Source organism: Solanum verrucosum, unplaced genomic scaffold (assembly GCF_900185275.1).
Source record: "Solanum verrucosum unplaced genomic scaffold, falcon-dt-bn FXZP01000175.1, whole genome shotgun sequence".
Lineage (NCBI taxonomy): Eukaryota > Viridiplantae > Streptophyta > Magnoliopsida > Solanales > Solanaceae > Solanum > Solanum verrucosum.
In genome coordinates this window covers 1527065-1546469 of record NW_026020399.1, presented here as the reverse complement: position 1 = coordinate 1546469, position 19405 = coordinate 1527065, and the positions used below count along the sequence as shown (strand labels likewise).

Below are 19405 nucleotides of genomic sequence, written 5' to 3'. Positions count from 1 at the left end.
CAACCTATTTCCGGATTTTCAACTACACACCTATTCTCCGCGGGAGTCCTATTACCCCCTTGAACTACTTTAAAATGGAATAAATAACCCCTTAAGTGCTGAGTTGGCATAGAGAGCGAGTTGCCTATTTTTATTTTTTTAATTTCCGTTTTTTTCTAATTTTCTTTTTTCTTTCTCTTTCTTCTTATTTATCTATACAACATTTTTCACCATTATCGTTGTTGAAGCTTTTTCAATGGATGTTTGAAATAAAAATTATCAACAACAAATGCATTTAATGAATAAATAATTTTTCAATAAACTTATTTAGGACATATCTAACAAATTTTTTTTTTTTTTTTTAAAAACCATACCCATTAATTAATATTTTTTTAAAGTGATGGATTCAAGAGTAACAAAATCAAAGTGAAGTAATTGTATATTTAAAAAAATATTTTCAAACTTAATAGAAGAAACTAAAACAAAACAATTTCTTCTACATTTTAAAAGAAGGATCCTACATGTTCTCCTAAAATTCATGAAGAATCAAAATCAAAAACTCAAATTATAAATTAATCATGAAATTTTTTGAGGGAGAAATAATAAAGAATGGGGAAGAGAGATCGAGAGAGGTTTTTCAAATTGGTGTTACAAATTGGTTTTCTCATCCGCGATTATTTTGAGTTGTCGGCGAAATCTTCAAGGGATGAATCTAATCTCGAATGTTCATGACCCATTTAATGTGTATTTGAAATTGTCCAAGAAAGAAAATCAAACGAAATGTAAAAAAAATGTGAAAATTGTTGAATTAGTTGGATGAAAGATTTGATTAATTAGGACCGCTATCTTCTAGACTCTAGAGATTCGGAGTAGATGAAAAGGTGAGTTGAATTTTCGTTTTTATAAAATGTTAGAGATATAGAAATTTATTGAGGTAAAAAATGATGTTTAGTGTAGTTAGGTTGAAGAAAGAAAGAGGAAGGAGGAGAACTTTTTTATTAAAAAAATCATTAAATGGTGAAATACACGTGTCAAGTGTGTGTATTTCACCACAAGACAGATGGCTGGTAATGACATTTCAAGGAGGAAATAATTTCACTTTAAAATAGCTCATGGGGTAATAGGACCCCCGTGAAATATAAGTGTGTAGTTGGAAATCCGATTACAGATTGGGGGGTCATTTGGCCATTTTCTCTAAAATATGTGTGTGTATAGTATTTGCTACTTCTATCATGTATGCCTAAAGTACTATTTTAGACGCACATATCTAACTCTTAAAATGCATACATCGTAGTATCACAGATTTAAAGTCTCACTAATGTTCCGTGCGGCATTCGATAACTTACTCACGAATCTTTCACACTCAGGATATGATAGTAGGGTGTCAAAACGAGCCAAAATATAGATAATTTGTCCAATTTGTTTAGAATTTTAAAGATTTGGCTCAAGATAATTTAAATTGGGTTCAGTCTCAACTCATTCAAGTCTTAACCCATTTTAATAGAATCCTCAATTGATCGATGAGTCCAATTTAATCTCCAATTTCAATCCATTTTAAGACAATTTATTTGCATTGATATAACGTATGTTCGTATATGGAAAGTATGAATTCTTTTAAAATTTATCTATCCATTTGTAACTTTTTTTTAAAAAAATAAAAAATTCTTGAGTTAAAATTCGAAATATGGTTGTAAAAGTTAAATAATTATAACAATATGTTACAATTAAGAAAAAAATTACATTAATACACATCTTATTTTATTATAATCTCTAAAAAATTCTATCATTTGAAAAAAATTACAAAAAATCCCATCTCTGATACATTTGTATCTCTCTCGGATACATCCCTCCCCTTTCGAAAACATTCTTATCCCTTCTCGGATACATCCCGTGAGCTATGTATTTGCAAGTTTCCTGATGTATCCGAGAACCTATAATTTTAAGGGATTTTCGTAATTTGGGAAAGAATAGGGATAGGGTGTAATTACCTCTTAACACTAGAGATTTATGTAATTTTTACTAAAATTATTGAGATTAAGCCGGTCAAATAGGGCGGGTTATGACTTAACCCGTTTTTTAGCCCAAAGTAAATTTGAGCAGTCAAGCTAAATCCAATTTTTATTTTAATATCTCTAATTTCAACCTAATCCGCCCATTTGACACCCCTAACATAGTGTGTCTTAAGTTTAGATATTCAATTGCTTTTGTTTTTAGCTCTAAAATAAAAACTAATTCATTGAATTTCAATAATTTAATACCGGTTCAACACTCAAATTTTTATATATTAATTAATGTGCTTCAATTTGAAATATAAATTTCAATTATCATAAAGAACAAACTCTAATTTTTATTAACATGTGTATTGCATTTTGTAAAAATAACAATAAATCTAAAGAATTCATTTTGCAAAATTAGTGAGTTATTCGTTGTGAAACAATAATAACATAAGTTCCGTTCACCATTCAAACCTTCATGTGAAAGAAGTTCTTTTTGTCACAATTAAAGGTGTTTATAGTTTGGATGGATTTATTTTTCTATAAAAGAAATCAAATCAATAAAATAGATTTTTAAATGTTGGAGTTAAATAAATTAATTATAATTTGATTTTCATCGATTCAGCTTTTATTGGGTTTCTTATTAATATAATTTCGAACACGTAATCTTACCTTATCTTATAAAAATAAAAGAGGTTTTATCTAATACATTTTCAAAAAATAATTTTAAAAAGTAGATACAAATTAAATAATAATTTACAATAGAGTACTGCTTGAAACTTTATGAAATAAGTAAGATTATAACTCCATGTGACTATTTCAATCAACTGACTTGTGCTTAATTATTATAATATATATTCACAACATTTATAATTCTTCATTCACTATTATATACTATATTGTGCAAGATATATAATCTTCTTTTTAATGTGATAACGAGGAAAAAAGTTAATTATACGTGATGAGATCACACATGTAAATTCTTTTCAATTCTTATTCTATTGATTTATCTAATTTTAATTTTCAATTCTTATTTTATGAATTTACCAAATTTTAATTTTTATCTAATATTCTACATTTGTTTTACAACAATCTAATTCATATATAATAAAGGAAATATTTCACAAGATATATTTAATAATGACATTTCAAAAGTATATCACACCTTCAATAATTATTTTAATTTTTTTTAGTATTTCTTATTTGATTTATTAATTATATTTAACTTGTTCTCTTTCCTTTTTTTTTTTTCTTCTTCTTAATTTATTTCCCAATACCCCAAAATTGGGTCAAATACACCCGTCAAATCGTAATATTCCCAAATATGCTGAAATAACATGTTTTCATCAACGAAACATTTCTCCAATCTTCATAAAATCAATGCAAGACTTACATCTTCTCAAACAAGGTAAGTGATTCAGTGACAACATACATTTTTCTTATTCTATTTATTTTATCTCATATGTTTAAATGGTACACAAATTCACGACAAATGATGCATTGTTCTTTGAGGAAAATTGTATATATTTTTACGGTACACAAATTCACAATAAATGATGCATTATATATGTTTTTTATCATTTCTGAAATATCCAATATACTCAAACTTTCATCATACATGTTTTCTGTGTTATGTTCAAGATTTTCCTCCCGTCTTCTACATTGTAAGGAGCTACGCGAGTTTAATATTTTTAGTAAAAAAATTAATATATTTTCTCCATGCATTTTAATAAATGTCAGAATATATTTTCTTCCATATTTTTCATATTTAATATGTCTATAATGTTGACGTTAATAATATTTCTCTTTCAGGATGGTTAAGACAACAAAAAAGATAATCATGCTTGAAATTTTGGAAGCAACAAAATTTGATACCAAGTTAACAAATTATCATCAAATTAAAATAAAGTATATAATTCTGACATGATCACGAAAACATTCAATTTGTCAGTGGAATAATCACTCATGACTCAGTGCAAAATGATCCTACATTTATGAATATGACTACACACGACGGATAAATAATGTGGATGCCGTGACGTCGAAAAATACCATAGAATTTCATTTCCAATGATTGTAATTTTTTTTTAATTTGAAATTAACTAAACTTTTTTTGCTACATTCTTATCCAATTGTACTAGTTAGTAAATTTTAGTATTTAAGAGACAAAATATATTCTAAATATTAATTGGCATTTGTACTAAGCAGGATATGAGATTTCAAAATTTTAAAATGTAAAACTAGTTTTTTCTACTAAAGAGATGCAAGAAAAAAAAAAAAAAAGTTCTCATCTATCTAAGCTACGAGGAAAACCGAAAAAAGAAAAAAAAAATGACAACTAACCGTTCAGTCAATTGAAGCACAATATTAGAAGAATCAAGAATCAACCATTCAAATATTAGTGGTTTTCTCTCTCCTCTCTGAAATGGAGACCTCGCTAATTTTGCTTGTAATTGGAGAAATGCCTGGGTATAATGATATAAAGAGGTTTATCTCACAAAGCTGACTACTATGGCTAGCCCTAATTAGTTCTATCACGCTATGTAGTGAAATTTCAATCGGAGTCAGATATGAAGGAGATACTATTCACAGTGCCTTATAGTATCAAAAAATAGCCAATAATTTTGAAACAATGGACTCCCAAACTTGATTTTAAGGTAGAGTTGTTAATTAGCTGAAATCCCACTTTGGGTTACCTTTCCAAAATTGCCTCTAAATTGTTGGGGTTGTGAGTCATTGAGTAGAATTGCAAGTGATGTAGGAATTCCTCTATTTGCAAATGAGAGTGATGTAGGAATTCCTCTATTTGCATATGAGTGCACCACCAAACAAACAAGGATTTCTTATGCAAGAATGCCTACTGAGATAAGAGTTATAGATGCATAGGGGCATTCTTTTCAACAAGGGATAGCATTTGACTGGTATTTTGAAGAATATTTGATGGTGGGGCATAATTGTAACAAGATGAACCTCAAGCAACAAGACTAGCTAAAATCAAAACGACAATATCCACCTCCAAAGATGATTTGGAAACCTAAGGAGACTGTGGTTCAGGACCCAATCAAGACACATGAGAAGCTGCAGGCAACCATACCAGTGTCGCACAATCATCAATCAGAAACTGAGGAGTTTACACCAGAGGTAAGTTCCCAGTAATAAGTAACGCTACTGAACCAGGTAGTCCAGCTATGAAGAGTCATATCAGTGAAGAATGGTTTTGAAGTTTTACAACCCACAATTATTGTGTTGGCTGCACCACCACTTCCTAATGAAGGAGGTGGCACCTCCAATTGTTGATGTCTTGGTTAGTATGGAATGTAAGGGGTATTAATAAGAAATTTTTAGTTTTCTTCTCTAACTGTTTTAACCATTCCGAGAGGTGTAACTGGCTGCAAAGGATCAAGTAAAGCAAGGGTAGTCGGTACAATTGTATGATTCTTAGCATACACTTAAAGCATAGGCCTAACACAATTTCCAAACTGGTATCTTAAAGTCATAGTTTTTTCAAGTAATACAGGGAAAATGCTAGATATAACAAGATAAAAGAACAATGTATATATATACTCTTGTCAAATGGATACAAAGATACTGTTTACCACTTCAAGCTAAATGAGATATCCAATTAAGGCTTCCTACATGAGCAATTGTTTTACACGACTCGGGCATACCAGAAAGGCTTATGATCTTCAGCATTTTTTTGTCTGTACTATAGGCAATCAAAATCCCACCTTGACAATCTAGCAAGATGTCACCATTATTGAGTAGACACATCACTGTAACAGTTCCCATTTGCAAATTAGTCCTCCAAATGTCACATGACTCAGGCAAATCTCGACTCACAATTGAAGAATCTCCGATATTGAACTTGTGCACCCAAGAATCTTTCTTGTTATATTCTTCCATGACCCAAATTTCCAAGTTCTCGCCATTAGAGCTGAATAAACATGCTGATAGGCAGCCTCTTAGGGCAGCCAGATGATATCTCCAATGTAATAAGTTCACAGTGAAATCAGGCCTTGGTACCTCTTGAAATGTATCATTAGATAGGTCAAAGGCAACGATAAGGCGATCAAGGTGGAAGTTAAATCTAGTCACCCAGTGGAGCCTTCCATCGACTAAAACCCCGGGAGAATGATGAAGCTTGTAAGGTAATTCCTCTAAATTTCTCCAAGTATTGCTTTTCAGACTAAACAAGTGAACTTCTGAGAGTGGATAATCATATTTTACAGACTTGTGAAAACACCAAGGTACATAATAGACATGAGGATAGTAGCATATTTTGATCACCTTGTACTCATTAGTAGTCGGATGAAATCCAAAACCATAAACCACTTCATTCACATCAAGCTCATTACAATTTGGCAGCTTTTTGTGTTCTCTGGTGAAAGGATTGTATATGTATGCTTCTTCATGGTCATAGACACCAGATAGACATAGCAGACCGTTACATGAGTCTACTAATCGAAATTTGCCCATGGATGTCGAAAAGGGGATCTGAATCTCTCTCAATGTGTGTTCATCATCATGACGATCAGACAGTTCAACAAAGAAAAGCTGCTCTTTTTGAGGATGGTAAGTCTTAAAGATGAGGCATGGGTTAATCTTCGATGCACGAGATAGATGCATATCAACAAGGCGGGAATCACGGGTCAACATGTTCCAGGTTTGGCATACAAACCTGAACTGAATGAGAGACGAAATAGGAAGCCTTGAAACTATGTCAAGTGTTATTTCCTCTGGCAGACGAGCTATCAGATTTCTCGTCTCTTCTTCCAGTTTCTCTTCCTTTGCATGATTGGACTCCATGGAACGAAGTAAATTCAGAACTGAGAAGGCACAGAAAAAATTGCCAGAGGAAGTAAGAAGAATAGAAATGAAGAGCAAATTTTTAGGTAGAAAACCTTTGCATATCCCCTTTAACCATCACAAACAGACACGACGACTGATGTTGAAATGGTATTTTAAATTTCATGTTCCCATCATTGGTTACACACGACTTGCTTAGAATATTCCTCAATTTATATGCTTAGGCCTTGAGAAATGACAATTTGTCATGAAGTGGCCTGCACTTTTTTTTTTGTATAGTTCTACTATATTCTCTGTGATTAATTTGGAGAAAAAAAGTAGAGAGTTTCTTCTTGTTTGTTTTCTTTCATTTGTTTTTACAAAGTGATAGTGACAGACAAAATTCACTGTGCAAATGAAGACCCTTTGACAAGCAACAGCCATTATCTCGGATTCTTCATCTTTTGTGCCAGAAGAGCAAAAGGAAGCGGGAATGAACTCGTCTTATAAGGTACCCTAGAAATGGTTTGGATTTGATCATGGTAGATGATAAAATGCTCGGGGAGTAATAATGTGGTTCCTCACTTGCAAATATAGTAATGGTACTAGTAAGGTGCATCATTATCATAATAGAACTGATCTGAAAAGGAAAGCTATAAAAAGAACTCTCTACTTTGATACAAATAGTAGACTCAAAACATGTTATATGAATGCTTGAAACTAAAAAGTAAAGTAGATAGAGATGAAAATGCAATTACAGAAGAATAGAGTACAGTTTATGTATGTACAAAATGTTGTCCAGCAAATAGAATATTTACCTGGAGAATTTAAGTTGTACTCCAAATAGCAGCCATTTATCTCTTTTCTTTCTCCGACAAATGAAACTTGCACTATTTATATGACAAGGATGATTTACAAGATATCATATGAATAATAGTAGTGAAGGATGTTTATCAGTAGAAAGGAAATAACTTGTTCTAATTAGCATAGACTCAGAAAGAGTGATCATGTATGAACTGCTAGTGCTAGATGATATTTGTATCATCATATAGTTCATTGCAAACAAAAACTAAAGCCTTCTCCAGACCAGGACTGTATGCAGGTGAATTATTCAGCTTGTAAAAACCATTCTGTTTCGGTAGACGTATGACACCAAATAGACATAGCAAACCGTTACATGAGTCTACTACTCGAAATTTGCCTATGGATGTTGTAAAGGGAATGTGAATCTCTCTCAATGTGTGTTCATCGTCATGACGATCAGACAGTTCAACAAAGAAAAGCTGCTCTTTTTGAGGATGGTAAGTCTTAATTATGATCCATGGATTGATCTTCGATGCACGAGACAGATGCAGATTGACAAGGCGTGGACCGTGCATGTGTTAACATGTTCCAGATTTGGCATACAAATCTGAACTGAATGAGAGAAGAAATAGGAAGTCTTGAATTGCAGCCTATCTATCAGGTTCCTGCTCTCATCTTCTGCTTTCCTTTCTCTTTCGTGATTGGAGTCCATGTAACAAAGTAAGATAAGAACCCACAAGGCAAAAGAAAACTTTGTTAGGAAGCCTCTCAAGACTACAGAACTAGTCAACTAGACATATTTTTGTACTGTAAAATCGGAGCTACACCTAGCCAAGGGTGGTCAGATGAACAACCTTTATCGGAAAATTTTCATGAGTATATATGTTAAATATTGATATTTTTGGACATATACTAATTGTGGAACACACTTGACATGGTAAGTAAAGATAGTCCAGTGGTTAAGACTGTTCAAATTTGCCTTGGAGGCTTGGGTTTGAGCCCAGACTAAGGCATTTTATTTAATTTTTTTAGTTCCGTTTTTTAAGTTAAAAAAGAGAACAGAAGTGACGTTCAGTTCCATTTTTTTATTAAATCTGACCAACAAGGTTTATTTTTTTACTTGTCCTAAAGTATGAACACCCTTAACGAAAATTCTAGCTCCGCCCACTGCCTTCAATCAAAGGCGGAGCTAAGATTTGAAGCGTATGAGTTAATGACTCTCTACCTCTTTTTAAGCTTGTTTCTTTTGGATGGAATTTATTTTATTGTGATGGTTTGTTTACTTGTAAAATACATATAGATGTGTAACACATGGATAACAATTAAAAAAGGGAAAATGCATAAGTACCCCCCAGCCTATGCCCAAAATCCATGAGACACACCTAACCTTTACTAAGGTCCTATTACCCCCCCAACTTATTTTTTAATTAATTTTCTACCACTTTTCGGCCTACGTGGCACTATCCTTGAAAAAATTGTCAACACACACTGGGCCCACAAGATAGTGCCACGTAGGCCCAAAAGGGGTAGAAAATTATATATATAATAAGTTCGGGGGTAATAGGACCTTAGTAAATGTTAGGTGTGTCTCAGGGATTTTGGGCATAGGCTGGGGGTACTTATGCATTTTCCCATTTAAAAAAAGACAAAAATATAACAACCCAAATTTGACTTGAGAATGACAACATTTTCTTTGATAAAATATGAACCCAAGACATAGTGTGAATGAGTGAGAGCAGCCAAGAATTTGCAACATTTGGAGAAAACAAATTTCCCTTTTGTTCTTCAATGATAAATTACATACAATATAAAGTTCTATGAACCCTCCACATTTTCATTGAATTACAAAACAATAAACATGCTTCCCAACAACATATCCTCTCTACTTCAGTTTTTCACTCTTTTATATCTTTTTACAGTTACTTTGGCTTCAACTGACGAAACAACTTCCCTCCTGAAATGGAAATCAACTTTCAAGAACCAGAATAATGCCTTATTGTCTTCATGGAGATCAAGTTCTAACGCATGCTGGGACTGGTACGGAGTTATATGCTTTAATGGTAGAGTAAACAGGTTGAATATTACAAATTCTAGTGTCATTGGTACCCTCTATGATTTTCCATTTTCATCCCTCCCTTTTCTTGAATATGTTGATCTTAGCATGAACAATCTCTTCGGAACCATTCCACCTGAGATTGATACTCTCACTAATCTTGTCTATCTTGACTTGTCCATCAATCAGATTTCAGGCACAATCCCACCACAAATCGGATCACTAGCCAAACTTGAGATCCTCCACATCTTTGACAATCTTTTAAATGGTTCCATTCCTAAAGAAATAGGTTATCTAAGGTCTCTTACTGAGCTAGCTTTAAATATCAATTTTCTTAATGGTTCTATTCCTGCTTCATTGGGGAATTTGAACGACTTGTCCTATTTGTATCTTTATGAGAATAACCTTTCTGGCTCTATTCCTGCAGAAATAGGAAAACTTGTCAATCTTATTGAAGTTCATCTTGATAGAAACCAATTAACAGGTCATATCCCTCCAGAAATAGGCAATTTGACCAATGCAAAAGTGTTCTATGCTTTCTTTAATGAATTGTATGGTCCCATTCCTACAAAAATCGGGAAGATGAAGTCACTTCAGAATGTAAGCTTACACACAAACAATCTTTCTGGTGTAATTCCAAAAACTATAGGTGACTTAACTGAGCTCAAACTTCTGCACCTTAATTTAAATCAACTCTCTGGCCTAATTCCTAGTGAGCTGGGGAATCTGAAAAACCTCAATGATCTGGAATTATCCAATAATCAACTCACTGGTTCAATTCCGTCTTCCTTTGGCAATTTGAGAAACTTGCAAGTTCTGTCTCTCAGTGACAACAATCTGAATGAGGAAATTCCTTCGTCTATTTGCAATTTGACAACATTGACATTCCTGTATTTGGCGAAAAACAACTTGAAAGGAAAAATTCTGCAATGTTTGGGTAATATCAGTGCTCTCGAGTATGTGATAATGTCACATAATAATCTCAGTGGAGAGCTCCCTTCGTCTATTTGCAATTTGACATCTCTAAAAATTCTAGATTTGGGTAGAAACAATCTAAAGGGAGCAATTCCACAATGTTTTGGCAACATGAGTGGTCATCTTCAGGTTGTTGATATGCAGCACAACAGTCTTTCTGGTACTCTTCCAATGACTTTTAGAACTGGAACACTTGGAAGCTTCAACTTGCATGGCAATAAACTAAAGGGGAAAATTCCCCAAACTTTGGCCAATTGCAAAGAGTTGCTAGTTCTTGATTTAGGAGCTAATGACCTCAACGACGTCTTCCCGATGTGGTTGGGAACTCTTCCTAAGTTGAGAGTTTTAAGCTTGAGATCGAATAAGTTGCATGGACCCATTAGAACTTTAGGAAGTGAAAACATGTTTCTTCAGCTTCGAATGTTGGATATCTCTTCCAATGCCTTCACGGAAAACTTACCAACAAGTTTGTTTCAACATTTGAAAGCCATGAGGACAATTGATCCATTAATAGAAGCACCAAGATATGGACATTACCAAGACACGGTAGCTGTCGTAACAAAGGGATTGGAGCTTGAAGTTGTGAAAATCCTTTTTTTGTACACCACTATCGATCTTTCAAACAACAAATTTGAAGGACATATTCCAAGTATTATGGGAGATCTGATTGCACTTTGCATGATGAATTTATCTCATAATGGATTGCAAGGTCACATACCGCCATCACTTGGAAGTTTATCTTCGGTTGAATCATTGGACCTGTCAAATAACCATCTTGTAGGAGAGATACCAGCACAATTTGCTTCTCTTACATCGCTTGAAGTCTTCAATCTTTCCTACAATCATCTGGAAGGGTGCATTCCTCAAGGAACTCAACTTCAGACCTTTATGAGCAATTCATATAAAGGCAATGATGGATTACGTGGATTACCTATTTCAAAAAGTTGTGGCTATGCTCAGATATTAGATACAAATGATACCGTGTCTAGACTAGATGATGAAGAAAGGAATTCTGAATTTCTGAGTGATTTTTGGAAAGGTGCTCTGATGGGCTATGGAAGTGGACTATGTATTGGATTATCCATATTATATTTCATGATTTCAACTGCAAAACCAATGTGGCTTGCAAGAATCATTGTAGAGCTGGAGCACAAAATGATGATGGGAAGGAGAAAGAAGCAGCGAAGGCAAAGGAATCAGAAGAAGAAATAATCAGTTTTTGGACCATTTTGTAGGCTTTTAAGGCAATAATATATTACTGTTATTTCTTTAAAGAAAAGATGTATTAAAGAAGAAATAGTATCCTGATTTGCAGTGTGTATTGGATCATTTGTTCTCTTCCAACTCAAAAGGTGAATTTTTGTTGAGGTGTCGCCAAAGAAATTACATCAACAAAAGTATATATAAAGAGGCAATAATTTGGCATGTGAGTATTTGAAAAAATGTAGTGATTTTGTTTTCACAGTGAGAACTGAAATTTGAAACATTTTTGGACAATCCAAGCAACGTGCTTTCATCAACATCTAATATAGGCACCATCAGAACCGTATTATTTCTCCCCTAAAACGGTCAGCTTTGTCATTCTTTAAATTTACAGGTGAAATGACAATAATTGAGTAACTTTTTGGTCTTATCTAACTATAGTGTTGAGAACATCAGGCTACCAGCTAAGGAAGACAGCTGGCATAACAAATTATAACTAACTTAGGGGTTAATTGGTAATTTCATATAGTTAGTTAGAAGTAGATATTTTAGCATTGAGTCGGTTAGATGTGTATATATATAGAGATACAGCCTTGTATAGCAGTTAGTTTTTGAAGCAATGAGAATTCAGTTTCTTCTCCATTAATTTTCTCTCTGCTTTCTCTTCATCACGTTCATCTCAATGTCTAGTTTTAACATGGTATCAGAGCCTGTAATGGCGATCATAATCTAGTATTGAGCTAATTCAATATCTTCGCTGTTTTCTCTCCCGTTTGTAGTTTCGGTTTTTTATTTTTTTCCAGCAATGGCGATTGAAGGAGAATCATCGGAAGCTACTGGAGGTAATGTTCATGGATCTGGCCTTGCTGCTAATCCTAGATCTATGTTTGATTCCTTCGACCCACTGTTTTTACAAAATTCTGATATTCCTGGTGTAAATTTAGCTCACTGCATACTCACAGGAATGGAAAATTACACTATCTGGAGTAAATCAATGCGTATTGCCCTGTTAGGGAAGAATAAAATTGGCTTCGTGGATGGAACTTGCAGGAAGGATATGTATGAAGGTCTAATGGCACAACAATGGGAACGAGTGAATGCAGTAGTGCTATCCTGGATCATCAGTGCAGTCTCGAAGGATCTCGTAAATGGAATAGTGTATTCTTCGAATGCTCATAAAGTTTGGGCAGATCTTCAGGAGCGATTTGATAAAGTGAATGCCACGAAGATTTATCATGTTCATCGAGGAATTGCAACACTTACTCAAGGTACATCTTCTATTTCAATCTATTTTTCCAAGTTGAGAGAACTTTGGGAAGAGTATGAATCTCTAGTAGCACCTCCTTCGTGTTCATGTGATAAGTCACGAGATTTCATCTCCAATCTGGAACAACAAAAGCTTATGCAGTTTCTAGGTGGTTTGAATGAAACCTATAATCAATCAAGAAGCCAAATATTGATGATGCCTAGCATACCTTCTGTAAACCAAGCTTATTCCCTTATTATTCATGAAGAGAGTCAAAGAGCACATTTGAGTGCAGCTGCACAGACTTCTCATCTCAGACCACACTATGAGGAAGGTGAATCCTCTGCGTTAGCTGCTACTGCCATGAAATCTAATCCTTACTCCAAAGGAAAATCAGTAATGGCATCCCACTATGAAGAGGGTGAATGCTCAGGATCAGGATCAACTGCTATGAACTCTATCAGGCACAACAATACTAGAAGGCTGCAAAAGTGTGACTTTTGTCATCTTAAGGGTCATACTAGAGAGAAATGCTATAAATTGATTGGTTATCCTCCTGATTTTAAGTTCACTAAGAATAGGGAGAGAGATACAAATAATTTCAGAGGAGAACAACAACACTACAATTCTGGAAACTCAAGTGGATATAGAGATTCTGGAAACTCAAGTGGATATAGAGATTCTGGAAACTCAAGTGGATATAGAGGTACAAATGGTCACAGGTCTGGTGGATACATGGCGCATAATGCTAATCTGAGTCACTTTGGTGGGTTTGAGCAACAACAAGGTTTAGGATTCACAACAGAACAGTTTCAGAAACTTCTTAATTTGATTGATAAGCAAGATTCCCCTGAGAATGTGGCTAACATGGCAGGTACAATTAATTGTTTTTTGGCTGGTTTTAAAACTAACTCTTGGATTGTTGACACAGGGGCTTCAAACCATATGATTTCATCCTTGGACTTAATGTCATCTAGTTCTATACTTCCATCTTCTCCTCAAAATCAAGTTCACTTACCAAATGGTGCTATGGCTCAGATTACTCATAAAGGAACTTGTCAATTAGCCAAAGATCAGTTACTTACAGATGTCCTCCACATACCTATGTTCCAATACAACTTACTATCAGTCTCTAAACTCACTAAAGATTTACAATGTTTTGCTTCTTTTTACCCTGATTTTTTTCTTTTCCAGGACCTTTACACTGGCAAGGTGAAGGGGATTGGTAAAGTCAAAGATGGACTATACATTCTCTCAACCAATTCACCATTATCTGCCACAACATCAAATCTGCAAAATGCTTCTGTTTGTTTTTCCACTCCATCTGCCTCTATCAAGAGTTCTATATGGCATCAAAGGCTTGGTCATGCTCCAGTTCCTATCCTCAGCCAGATATCTTCTATTAAGCATACACTAGATAAATCTCAAATTTGTAATTGTCCTGTTTGTCCTATTGCCAAACAAACTAGAATACCTTTTCCCATTCATAATGCAGTTTCTAGTCATTCTTTTCAATTGGTGCACATGGATGTATGGGGTCCTTATAAGCACACCACATACAATGGAAATAAATACTTTCTTACTCTTGTAGATGATTTCAGTCGAATGACTTGGGTGTTTTTATTAAGATTCAAGAGTGACTATTTGATCCACTTAAAAGCATTCATTCAACTCATTCAAACTCAATTTAACACCACCATTAAGACTATCAGATCTGATAATGGTCTTGAATTCATAAACTCTCAATGCACATCTTTGTTTCAATCCCTTGGCATTGTACATCAACGAACATGTGTCTACACCCCACAACAAAATGGGGTGGCTGAAAGAAAGCATAGACACCTTTTGGAAGTCGCCAGAGCTTTAAGATTTCAAGGACACATTCCTCTAAAGTTTTGGGGTGATTGTATACTTACAGCAACCTATATCATTAATAGACTACCCTCCACTGTACTTCATGGTCTTTCACCTTATGAAAAACTACACAAACTTCCTCCTTCTTTAAGCCATATGAGGACACTAGGTTGTCTATGCTATGCCACTGATCCTAATCCCCATGACAAATTTTCCCCAAGAGCAATACCTGCTGTTTTCATGGGATACTCTCCTATTCAGAAAGGTTACATACTCTATAACCTTCAAACTCATGTTTTCTTTGTTAGCCGAGATGTTCATTTCAGAGAGTATCTCTTCCCTTTTAAGAGTTCTTCTATCTCTAGTCCTGATGCTTCCTCACCCTCTATATCTAATGTACTTCCATCTTATCTCTTTGATTCAGATAGTCCAACATTTTTTCCCTCTGCGATCAATTCCAGTTCAGATCATGCTCCTGTTCCTACTGACATTCAATCAACATCTCCTTCTACTCCTCCTGCTCCTTCCAACACATCTCCTCCATCTTCTTCTTTATCTCCAGTTCCACTTCCTGCTCAATCACTTGTGCCCACCAGGAAAACCTCTAGAGCTACCAAACCTCCTATCTGGTTGTCTGATTATGTTCAATCGCATCCACATCACAAATCACACTCTCATTCTATCAATCATGTTGTCAACTATTCTCATCTTTCTCCTAGTTATCAAGTTTATCTTTCAAAATTTTCTACAACCACTGAACCTCACTCCTACTCTGAAGCCATCTTAGATGACAGATGGGTCCAGGCTATGAAACAAGAAATTGATGCCCTTGAGGAAAACAAAACTTGGGAAGTAGTTGATCTACCAGCTGGAAAACTTCCAATAGGCTGTAAGTGGGTGTATAAAATCAAATACCTTGCTGATGGCTCTGTAGAAAGGTTTAAGGCTCGACTGGTGGCAAAGGGTTATACTCAAAAGGAAGGTGTGGACTTTCATGATACCTTCTCTCCTGTTGCAAAGATGGTCACAGTTAGATGTGTTCTTGCTTTGGCTGCAATGCATGATTGGCCTGTGTTTCAAATGGATGTCTTTAATGCCTTTCTTCAAGGTGATCTGCATGAGGAGGTTTTTATGGTACTGCCTCAGGGTTTTGGCAGTAAGGGGGAGTCATCACAGGTATGCAGGTTAAAGAAGTCTTTATATGGACTTAAACAAGCATCTAGGCAGTGGAATATAAAGCTTACTACTGCATTGATTGATTCTGGTTTCCATCAAAGTAAACATGATTATTCTTTGTTTACTAAAAGAGTGAACGAGAAGTTTGTGATGATACTCATATATGTGGATGATTTACTGATCACCGAAAATGATTTGACACTGATCAAGGATTCACAGGCAAGTCTACAACAAACCTTTAAAATCAAGGACCTAGGTGAGCTAAGGTACTTCTTGGGAATAGAGTTCTTGAGGTCTAGCAAGGGGATATTGATGACACAGAGAAAGTATATACTAGAATTGATTTCAGAATGGGGTTTAGCAGGAGCAAAACCTGCTATAACACCACTGGAACAACACATGAAGTTCACTACATCTGAGTATGACAGACAGTTGAAAAGGGCAGAAGATGATCCACAATTGGTGGATAAAAATGCTTATCAAAAACTGGTAGGAAAACTACTGTATCTAGCAATGACCAGGCCAGATATTTCATATGCAGTGCAAACCTTGAGTCAATTCATGCATGACCCAAAGCAGTCTCACCTAGAGGCAACACTTCATGTGGTGAGGTATCTCAAAGGAAGACCAGGCTTAGGCATCCTGTTGAGCAGTGAAAAGGATAATACACTTACAACTTTCTGTGATTCTGATTGGGCATCGTGTGCAGTGACAAGAAAATCAGTGACAGGTTATTGTATGAAGCTGGGAAGAACTTTGATATCGTGGAAATCAAAGAAGCAAGAAACAGTATCAAGAAGTACAGCTGAAGCAGAGTATAGGAGCATGGCATCTGCAGTCTCAGAAATTATTTGGCTTACAGGAATATTGGAGGAAATGGGCATGAAAGTGAAGACACCAATAGAATTGTTCTGTGACAACAAAGCAGCCATACAAATTGCTGGAAATCCTATGTTTCATGAACGAACCAAGCATATTGAAATAGATTGTCATTTTGTAAGGGGAAAAATACAAAAGGGATTGATCAAGGCCCTGCATGTTCCTGGTACTGATCAAGAAGCAGACATTCTAACTAAAGCTCTAGGAGGTTAGCAACATCACTACATATTGGACAAGTTGAGGCTGATAGATGTATTCCAACCCTCAACTTGAGGGGGAGTGTTGAGAACATCAGGCTACCAGCTAAGGAAGACAGCTGGCATAACAAATTATAACTAACTTAGGGGTTAATTGGTAATTTCATATAGTTAGTTAGAAGTAGATATTTTAGCATTGAGTCAGTTAGATGTGTATATATATAGATACAACCTTGTATAGCAGTTAGTTTTTGAAGCAATGAGAATTCAGTTTCTTCTCCATTAATTTTCTCTCTGCTTTCTCTTCATCACGTTCATCTCAATGTCTAGTTTTAACATATAGTCTCACTTACATTAACATCAAGAGGATTAAAGACGACGCCTGTCTCATCTGCTACACATGGAAGTTCAGGAATACCTCTAACTTCTCCATCCACAATGAATTTGTAATGATATATACCCGACGGAAGGACCAAGAGAACGGTATCCTTGCTTGATCTTTGTAAAAAACATTTTGTTTCAATAGAGGTACGATTTGACTAACCACATTTAACCTGCAACTAATAGAATTTGTACATCTCTTTTTTTTATATAAATTTGATGTTATTTTAATTGTTGATTTATGTGACAACTTATCTAAAAAGGATAGAACTCTACTCCTTATTTTAAGTTAAAGTTGGTTAAATTTGATTGACGGATGAACCATAGTAATTTATGTGACAACTGTAAGTTAAAAACGCTTAGTTCGAAAAGCGGAATTGTCCTCTTTTGGTGCTTTGGCATTGAGACAAAAAATATACAACCTTAATTTTACTCAGTTAAACTTAAAGAAAAAAGAGTAAAAATTGAGTTATTCACCCTAAAATAATACTCGTATTTTCAGGTTGTGTGATTTTTCTGTTAGTAAACTCATAGTTCATTAATTTTGTGTTTAGAAATGATTTGTTATATGGGAAACTTACCCATGAATCCCAGGTATCTCGGAGTTTGGGTGTAGTTAGAAAGAGACTGGTCTAGGATGGTCCGGATTCCGTTGGTCCATCCGGATGAATCCTTCCTGAGAGGGCTCTTCATCCAGCTGGCATGGATGGACTCGATGTTGACTGCCGTCCTCTCTGTGCTTGCTATGTGTCTGGTCAAATAAATTTTGCCAGTGCATCAAAATAATCTCCAGGATCAGGTAACAATAATGATATGTTTTTTTAAAAAAGAAGATTAGTTTAAGTGTCTAATATGTGAGGGTAATGTCAATATGATCATGACATATTAACCTCATTGAATGAAAGAGATAGACTCTAACAAATCTGTTTTCTTAAACTAATGCAAATTAGCTAAAGCAATGTCCCTATAAATTCTTGTTGATATGTGTAGAAACTCGAACAAAGAAAACCAAAAGTTGCAAAAGAAGTAAGGGAGTAATATAAATGGCTAAACTTGGCGATTTGAGTAATTTTTTAGTGTTGTGTATTTTACTAGGAATAGCGGGTTCTAGCTATGGTCAGTTGCAGCTCAACTTCTATGCAAAGAGCTGTCCGCAAGCAGAGAAGATAATTCAAGATTATGTGCAAAAGCAAATCCCAAATGCTCCATCTCTTGCAGCTGCCTTGCTCAGACTGCATTTCCACGATTGCTTTGTCAGAGTAAGTTTCCACGATTGCTATCAGGTGCACATACCATTGGAGTCTCTCATTGCCCGTCATTTTCATCACGTTTATACAATTTTACTGGAGTTTGGGGCAAACAAGATCCATCTCTAGACAGTGAATATGCAGCTAATCTTAAGATGAAGAAATGCAAATCAATCAATGACAACAGCACAATTGTTGAAATTAATTACGAGCAAACTTAATTAATGAAATAAATATTTTTTATAATATTAAAGTATGTAAGCATTATGACATTATTATTATTATTATTTCAAAAAAAAAAAAACATACACAAAATTGACTGGTTAAAGCAAAAAATTAAGTTGAAAAATTAACATTATAAAAAAGGATCAAGATTTACAGAGCCAAAATAATTTTAAGCTTCAATGGAAAAGTACTATAATATATAAAATTATTATTTTTATTTATTTTTTTAAAACAAGTTACAAAAGAAAAAATACAAATTTTATTCGAGCACTATTGTTTAGTTTTTGCATTGTTGAAGAAAAGGTGTCAGTTATGATATATCTAGAAAGTAATTAATTGAGGTCACAATTTTAAACATTTTAGTAGTCTTATTCGGTCTAATGAGTCCTAATTAGATGTGTGAACAC

General features: G+C 34.6%; 2 protein-coding genes and 1 pseudogene across 2 annotated transcripts; 2 read left to right on the top strand and 1 right to left on the bottom strand.

Moving 5' to 3' along the window:
* Positions 1-5573: 5573 nt before the first annotated feature.
* LOC125839710 (F-box protein At3g07870-like) lies at positions 5574-6779 on the bottom strand. The gene has a single exon (XM_049518697.1). It carries the CDS (start codon positions 6777-6779, stop codon positions 5574-5576), a length of 1206 nt encoding a protein of 401 aa, XP_049374654.1.
* A 1232-nt stretch (positions 6780-8011) lies between these two features.
* On the top strand, positions 8012-11907 carry LOC125839709 (receptor-like protein Cf-9 homolog). Its single transcript, XM_049518696.1, has 2 exons — positions 8012-8059; positions 9376-11907. Exons 1-2 carry the CDS (start codon positions 8012-8014, stop codon positions 11800-11802), a joined length of 2475 nt encoding a protein of 824 aa, XP_049374653.1. The 3' UTR covers positions 11803-11907.
* A 6662-nt stretch (positions 11908-18569) lies between these two features.
* The window catches only part of LOC125839760 (peroxidase 3-like), a 54503-nt pseudogene continuing 53667 nt past the window's right edge, over positions 18570-19405 (top strand).

What these genes read in the sequence shown, in the direction of transcription:
- LOC125839710 (XM_049518697.1), bottom strand. Translation starts at nt 6,779, where the DNA reads ATGGAGTCCAATCATGCAAAGGAAGAGAAACTGGAAGAAGAGACGAGA.
- LOC125839709 (XM_049518696.1), top strand. Translation starts at nt 8,012, where the DNA reads ATGACGATCAGACAGTTCAACAAAGAAAAGCTGCTCTTTTTGAGGATG. An exon ending in AGCTGCTCTTTTTGAGGATG is followed by an intron (nt 8,060 to 9,375) that starts GTAAGTCTTAAT and finishes TACAATATAAAG; the next exon opens with TTCTATGAACCCTCCACATT.